Source organism: Stegastes partitus, unplaced genomic scaffold (assembly GCF_000690725.1).
Source record: "Stegastes partitus isolate 25-593 unplaced genomic scaffold, Stegastes_partitus-1.0.2 Scaffold1025, whole genome shotgun sequence".
In the NCBI taxonomy this organism is placed as follows: domain Eukaryota; kingdom Metazoa; phylum Chordata; class Actinopteri; family Pomacentridae; genus Stegastes; species Stegastes partitus.
In genome coordinates this window covers 237,376-256,788 of record NW_007578756.1, presented here as the reverse complement: position 1 = coordinate 256,788, position 19,413 = coordinate 237,376, and the positions used below count along the sequence as shown (strand labels likewise).

The 19,413-nt window shown below is 39.5% G+C and overlaps 1 protein-coding gene across 1 annotated transcript in view; it reads left to right on the top strand.

The window, feature by feature from the left end:
- Nucleotides 1-440: 440 nt before the first annotated feature.
- LOC103367200 (glutamate receptor 2-like) overlaps nucleotides 441-19,413 on the top strand; it is a gene marked incomplete at its 5' end in the record, with an annotated part of 58,626 nt that continues 39,653 nt past the window's right edge. Inside the window, 12 exons of the mRNA XM_008295158.1 lie at nucleotides 441-680; nucleotides 6,456-6,577; nucleotides 7,573-7,647; nucleotides 8,530-8,583; nucleotides 8,885-9,043; nucleotides 10,633-10,800; nucleotides 11,572-11,676; nucleotides 11,778-11,885; nucleotides 12,367-12,430; nucleotides 12,747-12,889; nucleotides 14,174-14,389; nucleotides 17,106-17,260. Of these exons, the coding sequence (XP_008293380.1) occupies nucleotides 441-680; nucleotides 6,456-6,577; nucleotides 7,573-7,647; nucleotides 8,530-8,583; nucleotides 8,885-9,043; nucleotides 10,633-10,800; nucleotides 11,572-11,676; nucleotides 11,778-11,885; nucleotides 12,367-12,430; nucleotides 12,747-12,889; nucleotides 14,174-14,389; nucleotides 17,106-17,260 (1,609 nt within the window). The remainder of the gene's footprint in view (nucleotides 681-6,455; nucleotides 6,578-7,572; nucleotides 7,648-8,529; nucleotides 8,584-8,884; nucleotides 9,044-10,632; nucleotides 10,801-11,571; nucleotides 11,677-11,777; nucleotides 11,886-12,366; nucleotides 12,431-12,746; nucleotides 12,890-14,173; nucleotides 14,390-17,105; nucleotides 17,261-19,413) is intronic.

The following is a 19,413-nucleotide window of genomic DNA, read 5'->3' as shown; positions in this document are numbered from 1 at the left end:
AGAAGTTAGTGGAAAGAACCAAAACTGGAATAAGCAACACAAGGGGGAATGAGCCAGTACACATAATTAGCAGACAGTCTTGCAAGGAATGACGGGAGAAGTGGTGCTTTTATATCCAGGAGGGTTATAAGAGCATCAGGATCAGGTGCCTGATGGCTGGGAGTTTATCGGCTTGTTGCACTGCGCCTTGCCTGGAAAGTGGACAATAACAGGTGGCAGCAGCAGGGTGTGGGGTTACATGTTGACTAAGATATAAGTTTATCTCAAACGTCATAATGTTGAGTCAACATCTAAACCAATCAGCTGTTAGATCAGGTGAGAGTCATCATTTCTCAAGATTTACCCAAATCTTGCCTCCCGTGGTTGAGTCTTATCCTTTTTGTTTGTCTTGTCTATCTTTGAAAAATGTTACTAAAATCTTTCTCTCTCTCTTTTTATAGTTTGTTCCCAGTTCTCTCGGGGTGTCTATGCCATTTTTGGCTTCTATGACAAGAAGTCGGTCAACACCATCACCTCCTTTTGTGAGACTCTTCATGTCTCCTTCATCACACCTTCGTTCCCAGCCGAAGGAATGAATCAGTTTGTTCTCCAAATGAGGCCGGACATCAAGGGGCCACTCGTTTCATTAGTGGAGTACTACAAATGGGATAAGTTTGCCTATCTCTACGACAGTGACAGAGGTAAGGAAATTCACATTATTTGTCACATATATGTAACTGCTCTATGCTTTGAACATAACTTCCCTTTATTTTGGTGACGGGTTTTACTTATGAGGTAAACAACCTGTGGAATTTGAAAGCTTTGTTTGTAAATGAACATATTTGGGCAATTACTTTTTCTATATTCACCGACACTGATAAAGCTTTGATATAACACGTAATAAAGCTGCAGTAGGCATTTGAAAATATAGCCCTCCTCCTACTTTCTGTCAAAAGCCCTTCCCACCACGCAAGCATAGGAATATAGACACACTTAAAATGCCCCAAAAGTGTCGAGCTGGCTCACTCATGGCTTTAAACAGAATTTGTATCCCACACTCCAAAGTGCTCTGTTTATTCCATTACACCACGACATCCTACCCTCAGTGCTTGGTTTGTTGCTCTTTGTATTATATCATCAAGTCTATTTTTAATTCCTGCCCATTTATTTCAATTCCATGTGAAGTTATTTCTTGAATAACTTCACACCGGTAAAGTGAATACCTTTAAAAACATATGCAGAGAAAACAAACAATTCCAATGTTTCCTTTGGATTCACTTTTTGCAATAGTGGCAAGGAAAACAAACCAAAAAAAAACCTCCCCTTTATCTTGAGGTACAACGAAAAAACCCTGCAGAACCAGACTCAGGGAGGGCGGCCATCTGCCTTGACTGGTTGGGATGAGAGGAAGAGAACAAGATAGTTGATCGAGAGTCAGACAAACAGGGCGTAAAAGAACAGTGAACACTTTGGAGGTTGGTCAACCTCTGCAGATCAGAGACATATAGCTCCAGATTTATGTATACAAGCAGAGAGGATGAAACACAAAGTTAGTGGCATATAAATGCACAGATAGAGTGGAGGAGAGGTGCTCAGTGCAGTTTTAAGCCTAATCATCAAAGCAGAGAGTTTGTCTGCCCAAACTGGGAGCTGATTTCACAGTAAGCGTAGCTGAAACCTCTGCTTGTAATTCTGTATTTGGAAACTCTGAGAGTGAATTGCTTTCTTGGGATAATATAATACAATACGGTCTTTGCAATACTACACTGTTGCCCATAAAGTTGGCATAAAATGTTTTTTTATCTCTTCCCATGACATGATTGTGACAGTGTGATTTTTTCTTGATAGATAAAGTGTGTATCTTCTCAAAACTTTATTAATATCACAATAGACATACAATACATATCGCAGTAAAAATTTAACCACAACTAACTTTTGCAAACTGTGTATTCAGACTTAAACTAAATTGTGGGTGTTGAACAAATAGATTAAGGGTTTTGTTTCAATTTTTCAACCTTGTTTTGGGGTTTGACTGTAATTAGTTCCAGTTGTATGGTGTCTTGGTTGGGGTTGGGGTCTTGTATTGTTTTCTTGCCTCTGTGATGCCATGATTGTCCTTACCTGCTCACAGTTACCTCCCTGGTGTATTTAGCTTTGTGCTTCTCCCATTGTCTTTGTCAGGTCATTACTCACTTCCTGGTCCACTTTCCCTGATCTATGTGTATTCTTCATGTTTCTCTTAAGTTTTTTTGGGCCTCTTCCTTTTTTGTTCTTTAAATTGAATTTGTTGGACTTTTGATTGACTATTTGGTTGAAGTATTACATCTGGATCTCCATCTGCTTTTTTTTTTTTTTGTCCTGCCAGGCTTTGTACATCCCACCTGTAACTTTTTGTTTATTTTGCCTGTTTGCGTTTGGGTCCGACTTTTGAACAGAACCCAACAGTAAGGGTTGGGTGCAATCCTTGAAGCCTTCAAGAGTGAAAGTGTTTCACAGCTTAAGCTTAAGCTGGAGGATATTGTTGATTTTGAGAGCACTGTTTCCCAAGTCTTTTGCGAATGGATATTCTGGGCACAGCAGAGACTGGTCAACTATAGCAAACTTTAGGAAAATGTTGCAAGCCAATCCTAACCTGTTTTGTAGCTTTCATGTTGGGTTCAGCAATCGGCCTGCTGGCCTCCTGCTCCTGAGTCAGCTTACCAACAGCCTGATTGCCCCAAGTCAATTAGTGCTTTCTTAGTCAGCTTGCTTCCTGCCTGCCCCTGCCTCTGTGTTGGCTAACCTCTGGTTTGCCAGCAATGAGTATAATGACCTCTACTTTGCTAGTCTGCAACCTACCCGCCCCAACATACCATCCATCCATCTATGCACCGCTTGATCCTCAATAGGGTCGCGAGGGACACTGAAGTCTATCCCAGCTGACTCAAGGCGAAGGCAGGTGACACCTGGACAGGTTGTCACTCTATCACTGGGCTTCACAGAGAGACAACCAAGCACACTCACATCCACACCTATGGACGATTTAGATTCCCCAATTAATCTCAGCATGTTTTGGACTGTGGGAGGAAGCTGGAGTACCGTCGGTGAGAACGCTGCACAGGGAGAACATGCAAACTCCACGCAGAAAGATCCCAGGCGTCCTAACTAAGATGCGAACTGGGGATCTTCTAGGTGAAGGTGCTAACTACTGAGTCACCGTGCAGCCCCAAAGCGTACCTTCCATACTGATAGCAGCCAACCAGGTAGCATCTGGCCTGCTAGCCATTAACAACATGACCAACACCAAGTCTGCTTCTGAGTTGGTCACCACCTCTCCTACACCTGAGCCAGCCAGCCTGTTCCAAAGTTTTCTCCTGCACTCAGCCAACATCACTCCTGCTCCTGGACTAGCTGATGCCCCTCCTGTTCCCAAGTTTATTTCCAGGTCAATCGACACATCTTCTATTGCTGGGTCATCTGATGTTTCATTTGTTCGTGAGCGTGTGGTTTAATCGGACTCTCCTGTAACTGGGTTGACTGATGTCTCTACTGTTCCAGAGTCTGTTCCCAAGTCTGAGTCGGCCATTACCTCTCTTGTTCCCAAGCCGGTTTCTGTGTCAGAGAAGGCTGACATTTCTACTGTTCCTGAGTATGCACCTGAGTTGACTGATGCCATGCCATTTCCATGGTTTACTATTGCAATTAGTTGTTGCTCTCGAGTCACATTCCTTCTGTTATTTAGTCAGTCGGTTGACATTTCCCTAGTTCCTGAGTCTGTCTGCAACAAAGAAGAGCAAAAAGACTTTCCCTGAGTGAGCAGATGATTCCTTTGTTTCTAACTCTGATGAGTGACCTGTTCTTGAGTTAGAGTCAGATGACATTTCTCCTGTTATTGGGGCTGTTCTTGAGTTTGATGCAGCTAGCATACCTCTAGTTTCTGAAATTGTTCCTGAATATGAGTCACCTGACAAATGTCTGTATTGAGTCTCCATGGCAGCCCTGTTTGTTTGCTTTGTTGCCAGGCTCTGCCTAAAAGATTTTCATTTAGTGTTGTCCTTCTTCAAGAACCTCCCTACACTACACTACACGCTGATTTTTTGAAGGGACATGTGAGAGTACTGTTAATTCCTAAAACCATACCAAATATAGATTATATAATCAAATACAGAAATCAGCTGTAAACTAGAAACACAACCAAATCTACACAACCCCATCCAAATCGAGAACAGACATCCAAATACAGAAGAGTATGCAAATATAAAAAACACAACCAAACACAACAATGCTACAAATTTAGAAAACCCTTTCAAATACAGAAATACATTGCAATTGAACAAAGAGCAACCACAGGGGGTTTGAACCTGAACACTACCCCTGGAGATGTGCACATCTGTGGTTGGTTAGATGTTGATGTGAATTTTCCTCCAAAACTGTGGCAGAATATATGAATTTTAAACATAAGGCTGATTAACTTCTGGGGGGGTGATTTTAATCAGGTGTTTGATATTTTCCTAGACAGATCTGGTTCTGGTGTTGTTAGACCACCAAGAATTTTGGAATCCATAATCCATATTTTTTTCTTTTGCTGCTTGTCCCAACATTTCACAAACCAAACAATACTTTCTGGTTAGCTTCAACCTGGCTGACAAGTACCTCAAGTTCAGTTTCCAAAAAGTTCCTCTTTGTTGCCCTCTTTGTCATGATAATGAAAGGTGAAGAGGGGGAAAAAATCCACTTGTTTTATAAAGAGGCGTGTTGTTGCCGTACATGGTGATTTGGAGGCGTTTCTGAAGGCAACGTACACGAACACAGTGGTTAAGAACAAGTGGGATTTATAGCACTGATGACTTACTGATGTGCGTACGACACTTGTACACATGTTTGATAAATACACATTTTTTTGTGTTCACACACTAAATTTCATTCATACGACAGAATTTAGAACATTTTCTACGTACTGATGATAAATGAGGCCCCTGGTTTGAAAGGTGCATTGCAGTGAAGTGGTGTAATTTTCTGAACTTACCAGAGTCTCTTGCACATCTCCTTTTATTTACCTTTATCCACTTAAACAGCTTTCACACAGGACGCACTGCGCTTGCTGTGGGTTTCAGCGCACAGCTCCTGAGGAGTCGCAGATTAGTGAGATTTCAGAAATTCCAGTGGGGCAATGTCACCGTCATCTCAAGCAAAAAGCTTTCAGTTTGATGCAAACACTTCAACAGCGAAGATGTAATTGTCCCATGTTAAGTAGCAAGCATTACTACTAGCCTTGCCAGTACGCAGCAATCGTTAGCACCGGTTAATTAAATTAAAATTTTTGTACATAGCGCCAATTCACAATATGTCATCTCATAGCACTTCACATAGCAAGGTAAAGACTTCACACCATGTCCTTGCGATTATGAAAACTTTTTCTCCCCGAGTCTCAATACAACTAGAAAGTTGTATCATGTAATTCAGAAAATTCAGTCACACAGCACTGGCTCTTCCTTCACTTTGCATTTCATGCAGGCGAGATGCCTCGTTTCTATTGGCCATGCAGTCCAATGTCATACCGCGCAGTGGTCAAAATTCAACCAATTTGACACGACGAGCACACAGTCTCTCTGACCTTCGTGCTACACTATTCTTCTTCTCTCCTCGCTTTGCACAGCAACAGCAAGATGATTGGGTTTCAGAGCGCGGCGGCGCCGGTTCTTCTGTGTGAAAAACCATTCGTCATTGTGTCAACATTACTGGTGATTATTTATCAAAAATGGTTTGAGCTGTCAGTAAAGGTCACAGCTTCTTACAGCTGAAGTATAGCTGCAGTGTGAGTGTGATGTTTCACATATGTGGGGATAGTATCACTATCAGCTTTCATTACACAAATTCCGTAATAATACTGTGCACCCCAGTTTAATGTCAGGAAGGTATGAGAAGGTAGAAGAAAACAGAGGGTAAGTAAATCCATGAAAAACCCGTCCACATAGGGGACGAGGACATGTAAAATGGTTAACTGAAAACTTCATGGAGAGTTCAGATAATTCAAGGAGGATTTTATTACGTATTCTGCACCAATGACACTCAATAATCAACTGTTGTGCTATGCATACACACTCAAGTCTGTGCTTGACATTGTTACTCTTTTGTTGTACGAACATGTTGCATGCCATTCCACTAGGGGGCTCTGTCACTCCTGTAGCGCATTTTATTGTTCAAGAAAAGAAACCAGGTTGCCGGCAGTTATCACGATGTAGTTGAATGTGGCAGTGGCTACATAAATTCTTGTGAACTAAACATGGAGTTACCTTTCGCACTAACAGCCATGGCCACCTCTGCCCGATTTAAAGGTGCAAAAAATATATTAACATTTTGCACATTCAAGAGGTGTATTTCTAATGTACCTGCAGTGTTATTCTTTTGCCCCTGTACAGTACAATACTGGACATTTTTAATGTTAAGTATTATGATTTTACTAATTATGTCTTGTGTGTGCATTTGTGTGTTTGTAGGTCTTTCTACTCTTCAAGTAATACTGGACACTGCAGCAGAGAAGAAATGGGTCGTCACAGCAATAAATGTAGGAAACCTAAAAGATGAAAGAAAAGATGAAGCCTACCGCTCCCTGTTTCAGGTACTGATATTCCATTCTTACACAGCACTGCAGGATACATAAAAACAGACACTATAAGACAAAAGGTGGTTAATCTCACCCACTAACGGAGGCTCAGTGATGACAGTTGGATCATTTTGTGATGCGTGTGTCATTTTATTAATTTAAGTTTTGTTGAAATCTATTTGTAATTAGCTACAAGGAAACTGTGCTATGGCACAGGTCAATACTTATGAATTACAAGCCAAGTAATTTCATACCAGCATCACTAGAAAATGTCGTTTTTCTGTTTTTGTATCGTAAACTCTGATAGGACGTTGAGCATTTTGTTTGAAAATCTGGGGTGTGCTAGAAATACGAAAGAGTTTTATACTTAGTACCAAATTACAAAGCTTATTGAGATATTACAGCTACATATCAGTTTCTGTATAGCAGGTTAATATGATACTTTTTGTGAAATAAAGCTTTACCAGTTTGCTGCTGCCCGCAGATGACAAGATGACAAGTCCAGTAATTTGTTGGAGACTCCTAAGCTGATTTGCCAGTAGTGTGCATTACAATAGCACGATAAAACAGAGAGAAGCTTACAAAAATGCATGTCACAAACTACCACACTGAAAATTTCAAGTTTCAAGGCAGTCAAGATTTTTTAAATTTTATTATTTATTTATTTTAAATGTGAGTTAGCCATTTTAATAAAAGCTCTAGATTCCCTGCCTGCAAATGTTCCATCAAAACAATTTCACTCATCACTCTTTTGAGGGAGCTCTGAAACCATCCACAACTACTGTGATTGGTATAAAGAAATTCAAGCAGGGCAGAGCATTTCTAACAGAATGATAATGAAGCGGCTAAGCGAAACTACCAAAATAGCAAAACTACCTGGTACAGGTCAGAAATGAATGTCATTGCACCTCAGGAAAATACCACGTATTATTTTCAGGGTTATGTTTCAACTGCAGGGCTGCACAAAATTAAAGACTATGAGACTATAGACATGCTTATCTGCTTTTCAGGACCTGGAGATCCGTAAGGAGCGACGCATCATCCTGGACTGTGAACAAGACAAAGTCAAAGACATCATGGAACAGGTTGATTCCAGTCTCATTACTAATCCATACTAGGGCTGGTCTGAATAGCAATTTCTGATATTCGGATATGTATTCGAACCAACGACCGGTGGGGGGCAAAGTGAATATTAAAATTGCTGTCTGGATGCCACCACAATGACCGAATATTTGGATATTCGGATATTGTGGTCCAGACCTAATTCATACTACCAGTATAAGTCAGCCAAAAGGGGAAATAATGAGGGGAGAATGGTAAGAATACCAGTAAGTTTCTTGTCTGCTACCTCCTCTGTATTAAGTTTATCATTTCTGTAACGCATTTGCTATCATCTGCCACATTATTACATCTATCCACAGTGAGGAAAAAAAAACTGCCTCTGTCGTATATCACATATGTCACATACAATACCAGTCCAACCATCTTCAAAGAGTTCCCACATATGCTGGGCACTTTGTGGCCAAGTTCTTGCTCCAAGGGAATCCAAATGAAACTTGGGATTTGTCAGGTATCTGTTTTAAATTTGTAAGGTGTTTACCCTCCTATGTGAAGTGCTATGGGATGACATCTGTTGTGAATTTCCACTATATAAATACAATTGAATTGAACTGAATTGAATTGAATTGGTGACTGGTGTCCTGTCGAAAATAGGGAAAATAAAGAATAGTTACATAAATAAAAATACACTCTTGGAAGAGGTGTGTCCAAACTTTTGACTGGTACTGTATGTATCTCAGAAATTTGTGAAGTTTTGATCAACTGCAGCATGAACATATAGACAGTGGTTTTCACAGAACAACACGAGGCTGGCAAATGTTTGAAAAGTACAGCAATGACTTTTCTGAGCATTTATATTGAACTGTTGTGCTTTATTAGTGATACACCTTGTTGTCTTTCCCCATTAGGTGATCACTATCGGCAGGCATGTCAAGGGATACCACTACATCATCGCAAACTTGGTGAGCAATTTTCCCATTTCTAGATTAGCCTGACCAAATGTATAATGCATGTATAATAATATATGACTGAAAAATAACAGTATATTTAAAATTCCAGTTATTTTATAAGAACTTAGACTGAGGTTCAACAACATATTTACAGTAGATAGCGGAGCAAGCAGTCACATTCATACAAGCTGCCACAGGAGGAAGAGGTAATCAGGCAGCATGTGATAGAGGAGAGGCCACTGAACTAATCATTTGTCAAAAGTACATTCTATTCTTTGTTGAAATTTGTTCTTTGTTGTTGATATTGTTTCAGGGTTTTGTGGATGGTGACCTCTCGAAAATCCAGTATGGAGGTGCGAATGTGTCTGGTTTTCAGATAGTAGATTTTGATGATCCCGTGGTGGCAAAGTTCGACCAACGATGGGAGGCTTTGGAAGAAAAGGAGTATCCTGGTGCTGATACACGGATCAGAGTAAGATTTAGACATTCAACATTACTTCCTATGGTAGTTTAAATGAGTATGTGTTGTTTTAGGAAACAGAATATGCTGTGTGATGATGACTGAAAACACTCAGATCGTACACGAATCCTTGGAGGTAGCCCATGGTTCAGGGCAGCAAAATTATGCTACTACTGAGTAACAAAAGAAAGTAAAATTAAAGTTAAAAAGTAATAGTACAAAAATTAATAGCATAGGGCCAGAGTTGTACTTTTCATGTTTGCAAGTACACAAGGTAGGCCAAAATTGTCTTCAGTGCACCATCACAATACAAGAACAAACTGTGCTTTCGCAAAATGTTTAGATTTACTGTACATGTGTAAAACAGAGTGCTCAAATTAGACACCGTTAGAAAGTAGTATAAGGCCAATGTTATATTTTCCACATTTGCAAGTACACCAGTGTCCACAAGGGTCGATGTGACATATATTTCGACATCTTTCCAAGTCCACAAGAGTTTGTGCTGCTCAAAAAATTGTGTACACAGAAAGTTTGCACACAAAGTCCACTGTAAACAGAAAGACTTCTGTTTAAAGTGCAACACGTGAAGACCATGAATGTGTCAATTTGTATCAGGTTCAGAACATCTAACAAAGCTACACCTTATTTCTCAATAATGTGTCCAAGGGGGATCATGTATAATGACAATAGAATAGGTCCCAAAACTGACCCCTGTGGGACACCATATTTGGCGGAGGAAAATGATGATGCATGGTGTTTTGGTGGATACACAGAACTTCCTGTTTGACAGATGAGATGAAAACCAGGCTAAAGCTGTCCCAGATATCCCTACCCACTGCATCAGTTCATCCAGCAGGATGCTGTAAGCCACAGTGTCAAGACTGCACTGAGGTCCGACGGCACCAAGACTGGGCACATGGCGTCATCAGTGGCCATTAAAAGATCACTGGTTACTCTGAGCAATGCTGTCTCGGTGGTGTGGAACCTCTGGAATCCAGAGTGAAACTTAAAAAAAAAAAAGTTTTCTAATGCAGCTAAAAGTTGATGACAGACGATTTATTTCAAATTTTTTTGACATTAAATGTTTGGAAATGGGTATGTAGTTTGAGGAGATGATTGTGTTGCTTTGAAGGAAACAAGCTCAGAAAAATAGCTTGTTATGGCAAGCTTGACCCAACTGTTATATTACACTAGTAAGTCTTTCATAATGTTGTGTATTTAGAGATCAGACTTCTTCCATCTGTGCTCTGCTTTTCTGCATTCCCTTTTACAGCTGTAAATGTTGTTGTTGGAACAGGACTTAGATCTGACCTTAAGAAGTCCATTAAGATTGAATTAATTACATTTTGAATTAAAACAGTCAGTTAAATGATTAGTGTTTGGATGTTCAGATTGGAATACACTCTGCTTATCAAATGCGGTGCAGAGCTTTGAGGCATTTTGCTCATTAAAAGGGCAACCATATGTGGAGCAGGGAGTGATGCTGTTAAAAATGCCAAACCGCAGCTAAAAACTATACATTGCGGGTCTGATATGGTCATTTCCAGTAATTCCACTGATGCTATGTACTCATTTGTTGTCTCTGTCTCTGTGTCTTTCAGTATACCTCAGCCCTTACCTATGATGCTGTCCATGTGATGACTGAGGCATTCCGCTTCCTGCACAAACAGAGAATAGACATGAGTCGTCGTGGAAACAGTGGAGACTGTCTGGCCAATCCAGCAGTTCCCTGGTCACAGGGGGTGGAGATTGAACGTGCCCTCAAACAGGTAACTGTCCAGGACAAATCAGGAGAGGACCCAGATGCAGACATGAGAGGCAGGCAAGTGAAAGTAACAAAAAAAAATGTTATCCTCTGATGCAGAGGGCCACATTAAAACAAGGCAAGGCACAGGAGTCGTCACTCAAATGCATGCCCACATTGTAGGTAGATAAGTTGAGCTCATGGTCATCATGATTACAAAAACGATTGCCTCTGTGATCATTTTTCAGCATTGTGAAATAAAAAACGTAACGCTCTGTCAGAGTTATATGACACTTAAACTGAAAACTTGTAAATCGTTGACTTAAACTTGGCACCTGGGTCATATTTGTCTCACATGCATGGTCTTACAGGTATATGAAAGAATGCTTTCTCATTGGATGCTGCAGTTTACGCTGTTTAATGCAGCACTCTTTGTTATCTGAGCACTTGCTTTACATAAAAAGAACTGTTGTATTTTTAAACCTAAAATAAACCTAATCAAATATGGACATAACTTTATTGTGTATTTTCATCCTGTTTCACAACTGACTCTCAAATCCTAACCAGCAGATGTACGCTAAAAAGAGAAAGAGATTTTTGGGGCATAGGGACATTTTATGTAAAATAATTACACTTGTGTAATTACTTGTTTTGCAAAATCAGATCAGAGAGGGAGCCTGAAATCCAAGGATGTTTCCTTTGCCATTTTTATTATGTAACAGTTATTATTCAACAATTATTAACAATAGCATTATTTTTTTCAGTACATACTTCAAGTAATGTGATGTGTGTGTAGGTGCGTGTAGATGGTTTAACAGGGAACATTCAGTTTGACCAGTATGGAAAGAGGGTCAACTACTCGGTGACAATCATGGAGCTAAAGAACAATGGACCTGTTAAGGTGAGTGAAGAATCAATTTGCAGAAATTAATACTATCATTGTATGTAGCAATTTGGAAGATACATACATATACATTCCACTCTGTATGTGTGTTTTCTTAGATTGGTTATTGGAACGAGGTGGACAAGATGGTGGTGACAAAGTCAGACCTTTACCCTAATGACACGATGGGAATGGAAAACAAGACGGTCATCGTTACAACTATACTGGTAACACATGAATGCAGAGAATTTTTCACAATTCCACCCAATATGAAGGTCCAGACCAAGCGAGAAAAACAAAAGGATGCAAGCTATTTTTGCAAGGATTTTTTTTTTTTCAATTTGTCAAACTATTGTCAATTGCTGTAGGAAGTCCCATGGCTTATTGATCAATGACATTTCTTTTCAACATGTTTCTAAAGTTCTGTTTAGTCATTGTCTGTTTATTCATGTTGTTACCGATGGACAATGAAGCTTTTATCATAAGTTACAAAGTAAGAGTGGAGGTCAGAAACATACCCATGGGATTAATAAATGGAAAACCTGTATTTTCTGCACCTCGAAAGGCAGAGTAACAAAATTGTGAGTGAGTTAACAGATTTTGTTGGTAATATGGAAAGCACACAACCACATGAAGAAAAGCATTTCATATGTCATGTTATTAATATCTGTGATAAAACATTAAACATGATTGTGTTTGTGTATATAGGAAGCGCCCTACGTTATGCTAAAGAAGAACGCTGAACTGTTTCAAGACAATGACCAGTATGAGGGTATGTCATGTTACATACTATAAGTGTGTTTTTGTGTGTAATGATATTTTTTAGTTTTAATTTACATATTTCTGCTTATGTGTTAAAACGCCGGAGAAGATACTCTACAGTCTTATTTCAGACCTGTAGTATTTCCATATTTAAATTATTTAACATTAAAAACAAAAATCTCTTATTCGCATCAGTACCCACAAATTAAAATGGCTGGAATTCTTTACAATTCTCACATGCAACACACAAACTATTGAAAGAGTTCACCACTGCTGATGGCTTTCTTTATTCGTATGTTTGTTTGTTTTTTTCAAACTGATGCTAGGTTACTGTGTTGACCTGGCTGCGGAAATCGCAAAGCATTGTGGCATACGCTACCAGCTAAGGATTGTGGGAGATGGCAAATATGGAGCAAGAGATGCTGAAACCAAGATCTGGAATGGTATGGTTGGAGAGCTGGTGTATGGGGTAAGATTTTGAAATCACACACACACACACACACACACACACACAATGATATTTGAGGACAATTCAGTATTGCATTGGTGAGGAATGGGGAGCAATCAGACAGTGTGCCAATATGTGATGTAAACGTTTACAGGAAGGTGGACAGGGAGATTATATGTACAGTTGAAACCAGACGTTTACATGCACTGTATAAAATGACATAAAACCTTTTTTTTCTCCCTGTCTGTCATTAAATCAGACTAAACTTTTCCTGTTTTAGTTCAGTTAGGATTACCAGAATTATGTCTATTTGCTAATTGCAAGAATAATGAAGTAAAGATTGTTTTTTGAGAATTTTTGACAACTTTTTTCAATGTCAGAAGTTTATATACACGAAGATCACTATGCCTTCAAACTATTTAGAAAGCAGAGATGATGATGATGATGTCATGGCTTTGGAAGCTTTTGATAGGTTAATTGACAATATTTGAGTTAATTGGAGGCACACCTCAAACACACTGCTTCCTTTTGTGACAACATGGAAAATCTAAAGAAATCAGCCAAGATATCAGGAAGAGAGTTGTGGACCTCCACAAGTCTGGTTCATGCTTCCACATGCCTGAAGGTTCCACGTCCACCTGTTCAAACAATTACACTCATGTATAAACACCTTGAGAAAGTCCAGCCACCATACCACTCAGGAAGGAGACGGGTTCTGTGTCCCATAGATGAAATGTTTTGGTGAGAAATGTGCATATTAACCCCAGAACAAAAGCAAAAGACCTTGCGAAGATACTGCTGAAGCTGGTGTGTATGATTTTATTTGGGATCACAGCTTCATCATATCAAGATCATATCACACTGTAAATGCAATATATAAAAGTGAAATTAACATGTTTTCAGGAAATGTGAAAAGCAAATTATCAAAACTAATGTAACTTGTTTAAACACAAAACAAACAAAAGGTTTTTTTGGTCAGCAGCAGTGGCAGTAAATGAAGTCCATGGATCAACAGGTGTTGTAGTGGTAAACATGCAAAAAAAAAGAGAGGACACATGGTCAGTGTCAGCTGTAGGAAGGGTCTGTTATCTCAACCAGGAGTCCAGGTGAAACTGATGAATTCACATCCCTCCTTTGCCTGTCATATATTTGCCGAGCATGACAATGCAAGAGGCGTCACATCAGATATAGAAAAAATATTAAAATGTCATAATTGAATTTTTTTTCTTCTTTCCAGCAACCAACACATGTCCATGAAGAGGTCACATTGTTAAACACTGTCACATTGTCTTTGTTCTCAAACAGAAAGCAGACATAGCAGTTGCACCACTGACCATCACTCTTGTTCGGGAAGAGGTGATAGATTTCTCCAAACCCTTCATGTCTTTGGGAATCTCCATCATGATTAAGAAGCCGCAGAAGTCCAAACCAGGAGTCTTCTCTTTTCTGGACCCACTGGCCTATGAAATCTGGATGTGCATTGTCTTTGCCTACATAGGAGTTAGTGTTGTACTCTTCCTGGTAAGTAAGCCTGTCTATTTGTATTGATGTGCTTTGTATTCACTCTCATGGGTGGTCTACTGTAACCATGGCTGTCAGGGGTTGTAAATATTGATGTGTTAAGAACATGCATCAATATTGTTAAGAAGTGTTAAGAACATGCATCAATATTGTTAAGAAGTGTTAAGAACATGCATCAATATTGTTAAGAAGTGTTAAGAACATGCATCAATACTGAATTGAATCCTTGAATCCTTGAATTATATCTGAATAAATTTTTGGTCCAGGCAATACATATATGGATCATTTTCTGTTGAAGGCACACTTAAAATGTGTGTGTGCTATAACATGGACATGAAATAGACAACATCACATGAAAATGTTGTGTCTTTGAGAATCTGGGCTTGCATTTCATCATATAACCCAGGTACAATGTTTTAGCTAATCAATACACAAGGCTCCCACAGTCTAACCGCTCTCTCATTGCATCATTTAAATATTTAAAGGATGTAGTGTCTGCTTCACACTTAAATCTAAGGCATCTGGGAACCTCGATAACTTGTCATACGATTATACACCTAATTTCATAGTAACGTCAGGCTACAAATGCTGTACAAAACAAAGCAACCTCATTGAAACTGACACAGTTGTCATCACATTACCCAACTGTGATCAAATGATGACGGGTGGTCGTATGTGTAGATTAGATGGTAACAGCCATCCATGTTTAACGATATTCTCTGGTGTCAAATATAAATGTCTTACTTGATTTTTCTTTGGTCTGCTGACTCATAGTTGATTATCTTTGATCCTTTGCACGGCGATGCTGTGAATGCTATGATCTTGTGCGTAAAATAGTCTGATCTTTCTTAGTGTCACTCGTTCTGTTTGCCAGTCCTTGCTGTTTCACTAAAGTAGTGATCTGTACAGCTGTCACATGGGATGTCACATACAACTGCAGTCTTCTTCTTTTTCTATTTTTACCCCAGAAATATCTAGGATATGCTGGACAGTATATCTTGCTGCAAAATTCCACACTGGGTGGTGGCACTCAGTGCCTGAAACCAGACACAATGACCCAAAACTGTATCTGCCTGGTTTACTGTCACAACAAAATGACAAAGGTGCAGATAATTTCAGGTTTAGTTCAGATCTTTCTTTAATATTGGGGGTCTCTGAAGTCAACAAGTCTGCAGACAAGGATGTATTTGAGGCTACTGTTGGAATTAGATTTTTACCAACTAACTGAAGAAGCCTCTTGGATGGGAGGTGAAATGTATTCAAGAGTCTAAAAGAGAAGTTCTACTGAGGATCCGAGGAAAACAATTGTGCATTTTGTTTTTTTCCTAGATTTTTTACAGGTCTTCACATAGATAGTCTGTGCTGTCAAAAATACACATACAGCAAATCTAATATTTGGTTTGATTTTCACCTTACTTATGGGCTCTTGGTAGCTATCTACAAGTTTCTGGTAAGCTTGCGGTTGTATCTTTGACTGCTCCTCTTGACAGAATTGGTACAGTTCAACTAAATTTGTTCTGACAGACGTGTTTCTTTAGCACAGTCCACAGGTTCTTGATGGGCTTTCAGTCAGGACTTTGGGGAGATCAGTTTAAAACCTTAATTCTAGGCTGACTTAGCCATTTATTTGCCACTTTGATGTGTGTTATGTTGTTGGAACAGCATTTGTGACCCAGACTTCTAGGTCATGATTTTAGGTTGTCGAGGTTAATTGGTGATTCTAAACTGTCCGTAGGTGTGAATGTGGGTGTGCTTGGTTTTCCGTCTCTAAGTGTCCCTGAGAGGTTGGACATGAACCAGCAGAGGGCAGATCCTGAGATTCCAAGCGCAGTGACTGTGAAGACGAGGATTTGGTGGTTAACTGTGTCAAAGGCAGCTGACAGATCAAACAGCAATAGAGATGAAGGCTGTCCAGCAGCTCAAGCAGATTGCAGTGATTCTGTTACAGATATTCAGACAAAAACCACACTGATTCGGCTCATACCGATTGTTGTTAGAGAGGAAAGTAGAGACTTAGATGAAGACAGTTCGCGCAAGGATTTTAGACAGGAAGGGCAGGAGTGAAATTGGTCTGTAGTTTTGAGGACTGTTAAGGTAGAACAGTACTATTTAGGTGCAGACCATTTACATAAGTGCGGTCCATAGGCATGCTGAGTGCTGTAATCATGCGTATGAATGGAAAGTTGAAGGAACAGGTAAAAAAAAAAAAGGTGCACAAGCAACAGCCTTGACAGGATTGCAAAACTGATTCAAGAACTCGAGGGCTTCATAAAGAGTTGACTAACGCTGGTGTCAGTTCACCAAGAGCCACCAAGTCCAGACGTCTTCAGGAGCTACAGTTGTCTCATCCCTAATGTCCAGTCACTCCCAACCCAGTGGCAATGTCTTAAGCATTTTACCCGGGCTAAGGAGAACAAGAAGTGAACTCTTGCTTAGTAGTCAAAAGTCCTCTTTTTAGATGAAAATAAAATTTGCTTTTTATTTGGAAATCAAGGTCTGGAGGAAGAGTAGGAAGGTACAGAATCCAAGGTGTTTCAAGTCGTGTGAAGCCTCTGCAGTCTGATGATTTTTAGATGCCATGTCATCTCTCTGTTGCTTGTTTATTTCTTAAATAGCATACAAATGCCTCACTGGAATATTTCAGTTCCTATAAAAAGAGTGTTGGAAATCTAAAATATGATATTTCTATTGACATGGAAATGTTATGCTGCTTTAGGTATCCAGGTTCAGCCCTTATGAGTGGACGCTAGAGGAGCCCGAGGATGGAGCGTTGCCACTGACAACTGAATCCACCAATGAGTTTGGAATCTTTAACTCTCTTTGGTTCTCATTGGGTGCCTTCATGCGACAGGGTTGTGACATCTCACCAAGGTTGGTATTTCAGTTAAGCTACGACTCTTCACTCCAGATTGGTGTTGATACTGTCAGTGGTGCCACTCTGGATGTGTAGTTAATATTTAGTTTGTTATTATGCACTCCCTGAGTAGTTTATCAGGAACATCATACTAGTACTGGGCAGGACCTTCCTTTTTTCATAGTGCCAGGCCTTGATGGCAGGGACTCAACAGAGATGCTGGAAAGATATTTTTGAAATTTTGCTCTGTATTGTAGTATTATCACATCACATGGTTTCTGTAGCTTTGACTCCTGTGAACATCTGAAAGGAATGTTTCTAGCACATTTATGCTGCCAACTTCCAGTTTTCCCACATCTCAAAGGTGTTCCACTGGGTTCAAATCAGATTGCAACACTAAATTTGACTGCACTGAAATGCATTGTCCTGTGCATGAAACCAGTCTGAGATAACACTTTGTGGTGGTAGCCATTAGAAGATGGTAGACAGAGGCCATAAAGGGATGCACATGGTCAGCAACTACACTCAAATAGGCAGTGATATTCAAAAACCCTGATTGATTGGTTCTAAGCAGTTCTAGGTGTAACAAAAGAACATTCTCTATAGCATTACAACACCACCAACAATTTAGACTGTTAACAGATGTGTTCTATTTCCATACAGTGCTTAACAAATTTATTAGACCAATACCCAATGTGCGTTTTTTGCCAGAGCTGCCATACTTAACAGTATTGGTAATTACCAAAATATTTTTTTATGCTTCTGTAATGGTTCACATGGAATGTTCTACAAATATATTTAATTTATTTCTGGTATGTAAAGATGGAGAAACCCATCGTGACATCACCAAAAGGTATGCTGAAGAGTGGTTTAGAAGTTAATTGTGATAGCTCCACCTAACGCCTGGCTAATCCAAAAAATAAACAAAAAAGTGGAGGTAGGTTGTGTAAATGGCTCTGGGGCTGTTCTGTGATGGTACCCACCTCGCACTGAAGGTGGCCACACTCTTAGTTTCAGTTATGCATAACCTTAAGCACTCCAACAGGGTAAGTTCTTACAAAATTCACCCACCGCAGAGTTGACATGAATGGGGAAATTACCTACCGAGAACGAAAGCGTAGTTTGTGCCAGACGTTTTGACTTACTTTCAGAGCCAGCCTGAAGTGGACATTCAAAGAACTGCAGTTTTTCACACTTTAATGTTGGCTTCATTTTTCTGTCCCAGAGGTTGTTGCTTGATGAAATGTTACCATTTTGCATTAGCAGTGACCATTTTTGTAGAAACTGCATGAAATGTAATTGTATCCATCCTTTATTTATCCAGGACACTGAGGTACAAAATCTCTTCTCCCAGAGAGTGCTGCTCAAGATGTCGCCACAATTTCACAAATTTCAGTTTCACATAAAAAAAAATATTTTTACATTAAAATGCAAATAATCTGTGAAAGTCAACAGAAAGAAAATAGTTAAAGAAGAAGGACGTACAGGCCATTAGAGCAGTATCCATAACACATTTCATCTCAATTAAGGATTATGTAAAGCCGCAAGATGTTTCTTCAGGCCAGTCTTTAAAGGGATTTTAAAGGTATTAAGAGGGAGTGTTTGTAAGTTAATAGTGTTTTGCAGCTTATTCCATGCCCAGGGTGATGTTTTTTTAAATAAAATAATTGACATCTGGCATAGTACTGCTGACATAATTAAGCAATACCAAAAGAAGATGTGTGCAGGCAGTATAGTTTGTCATTTACAATAATTTAGCCATTGAAAAAAAAATAAAAACACTGGAACTTTGTGTCTCTTTATTGCCACGGAGGGAAGGAGCTTGAGGGGAGGGGCAAGGAGCGAGTAATTTACATATCATTTACATATCACCGCCACAGTGCCCTGTGTTCACAACGATGGACTGTATTTTTACTGCAATGGTGGATTGTGGAGCCTCCCAATAGTTCATGGAAGATTGCAGCAAGTACTAACAGCACAACATAGGAAACCAATTCCAGTGCACGTTTACAAGGTAAGACGTTTAAAGAATATGATAGAGGGGAGAGGTGATGAAATTAGATTATCCGTTTTAAAGGGCAAACTAGTAAAGTAGAGTCAGTGTTGCTGGTAGATAGATAGATAGATAGATAGATAGATAGATAGATAGATAGATAGATAGATAGATAGA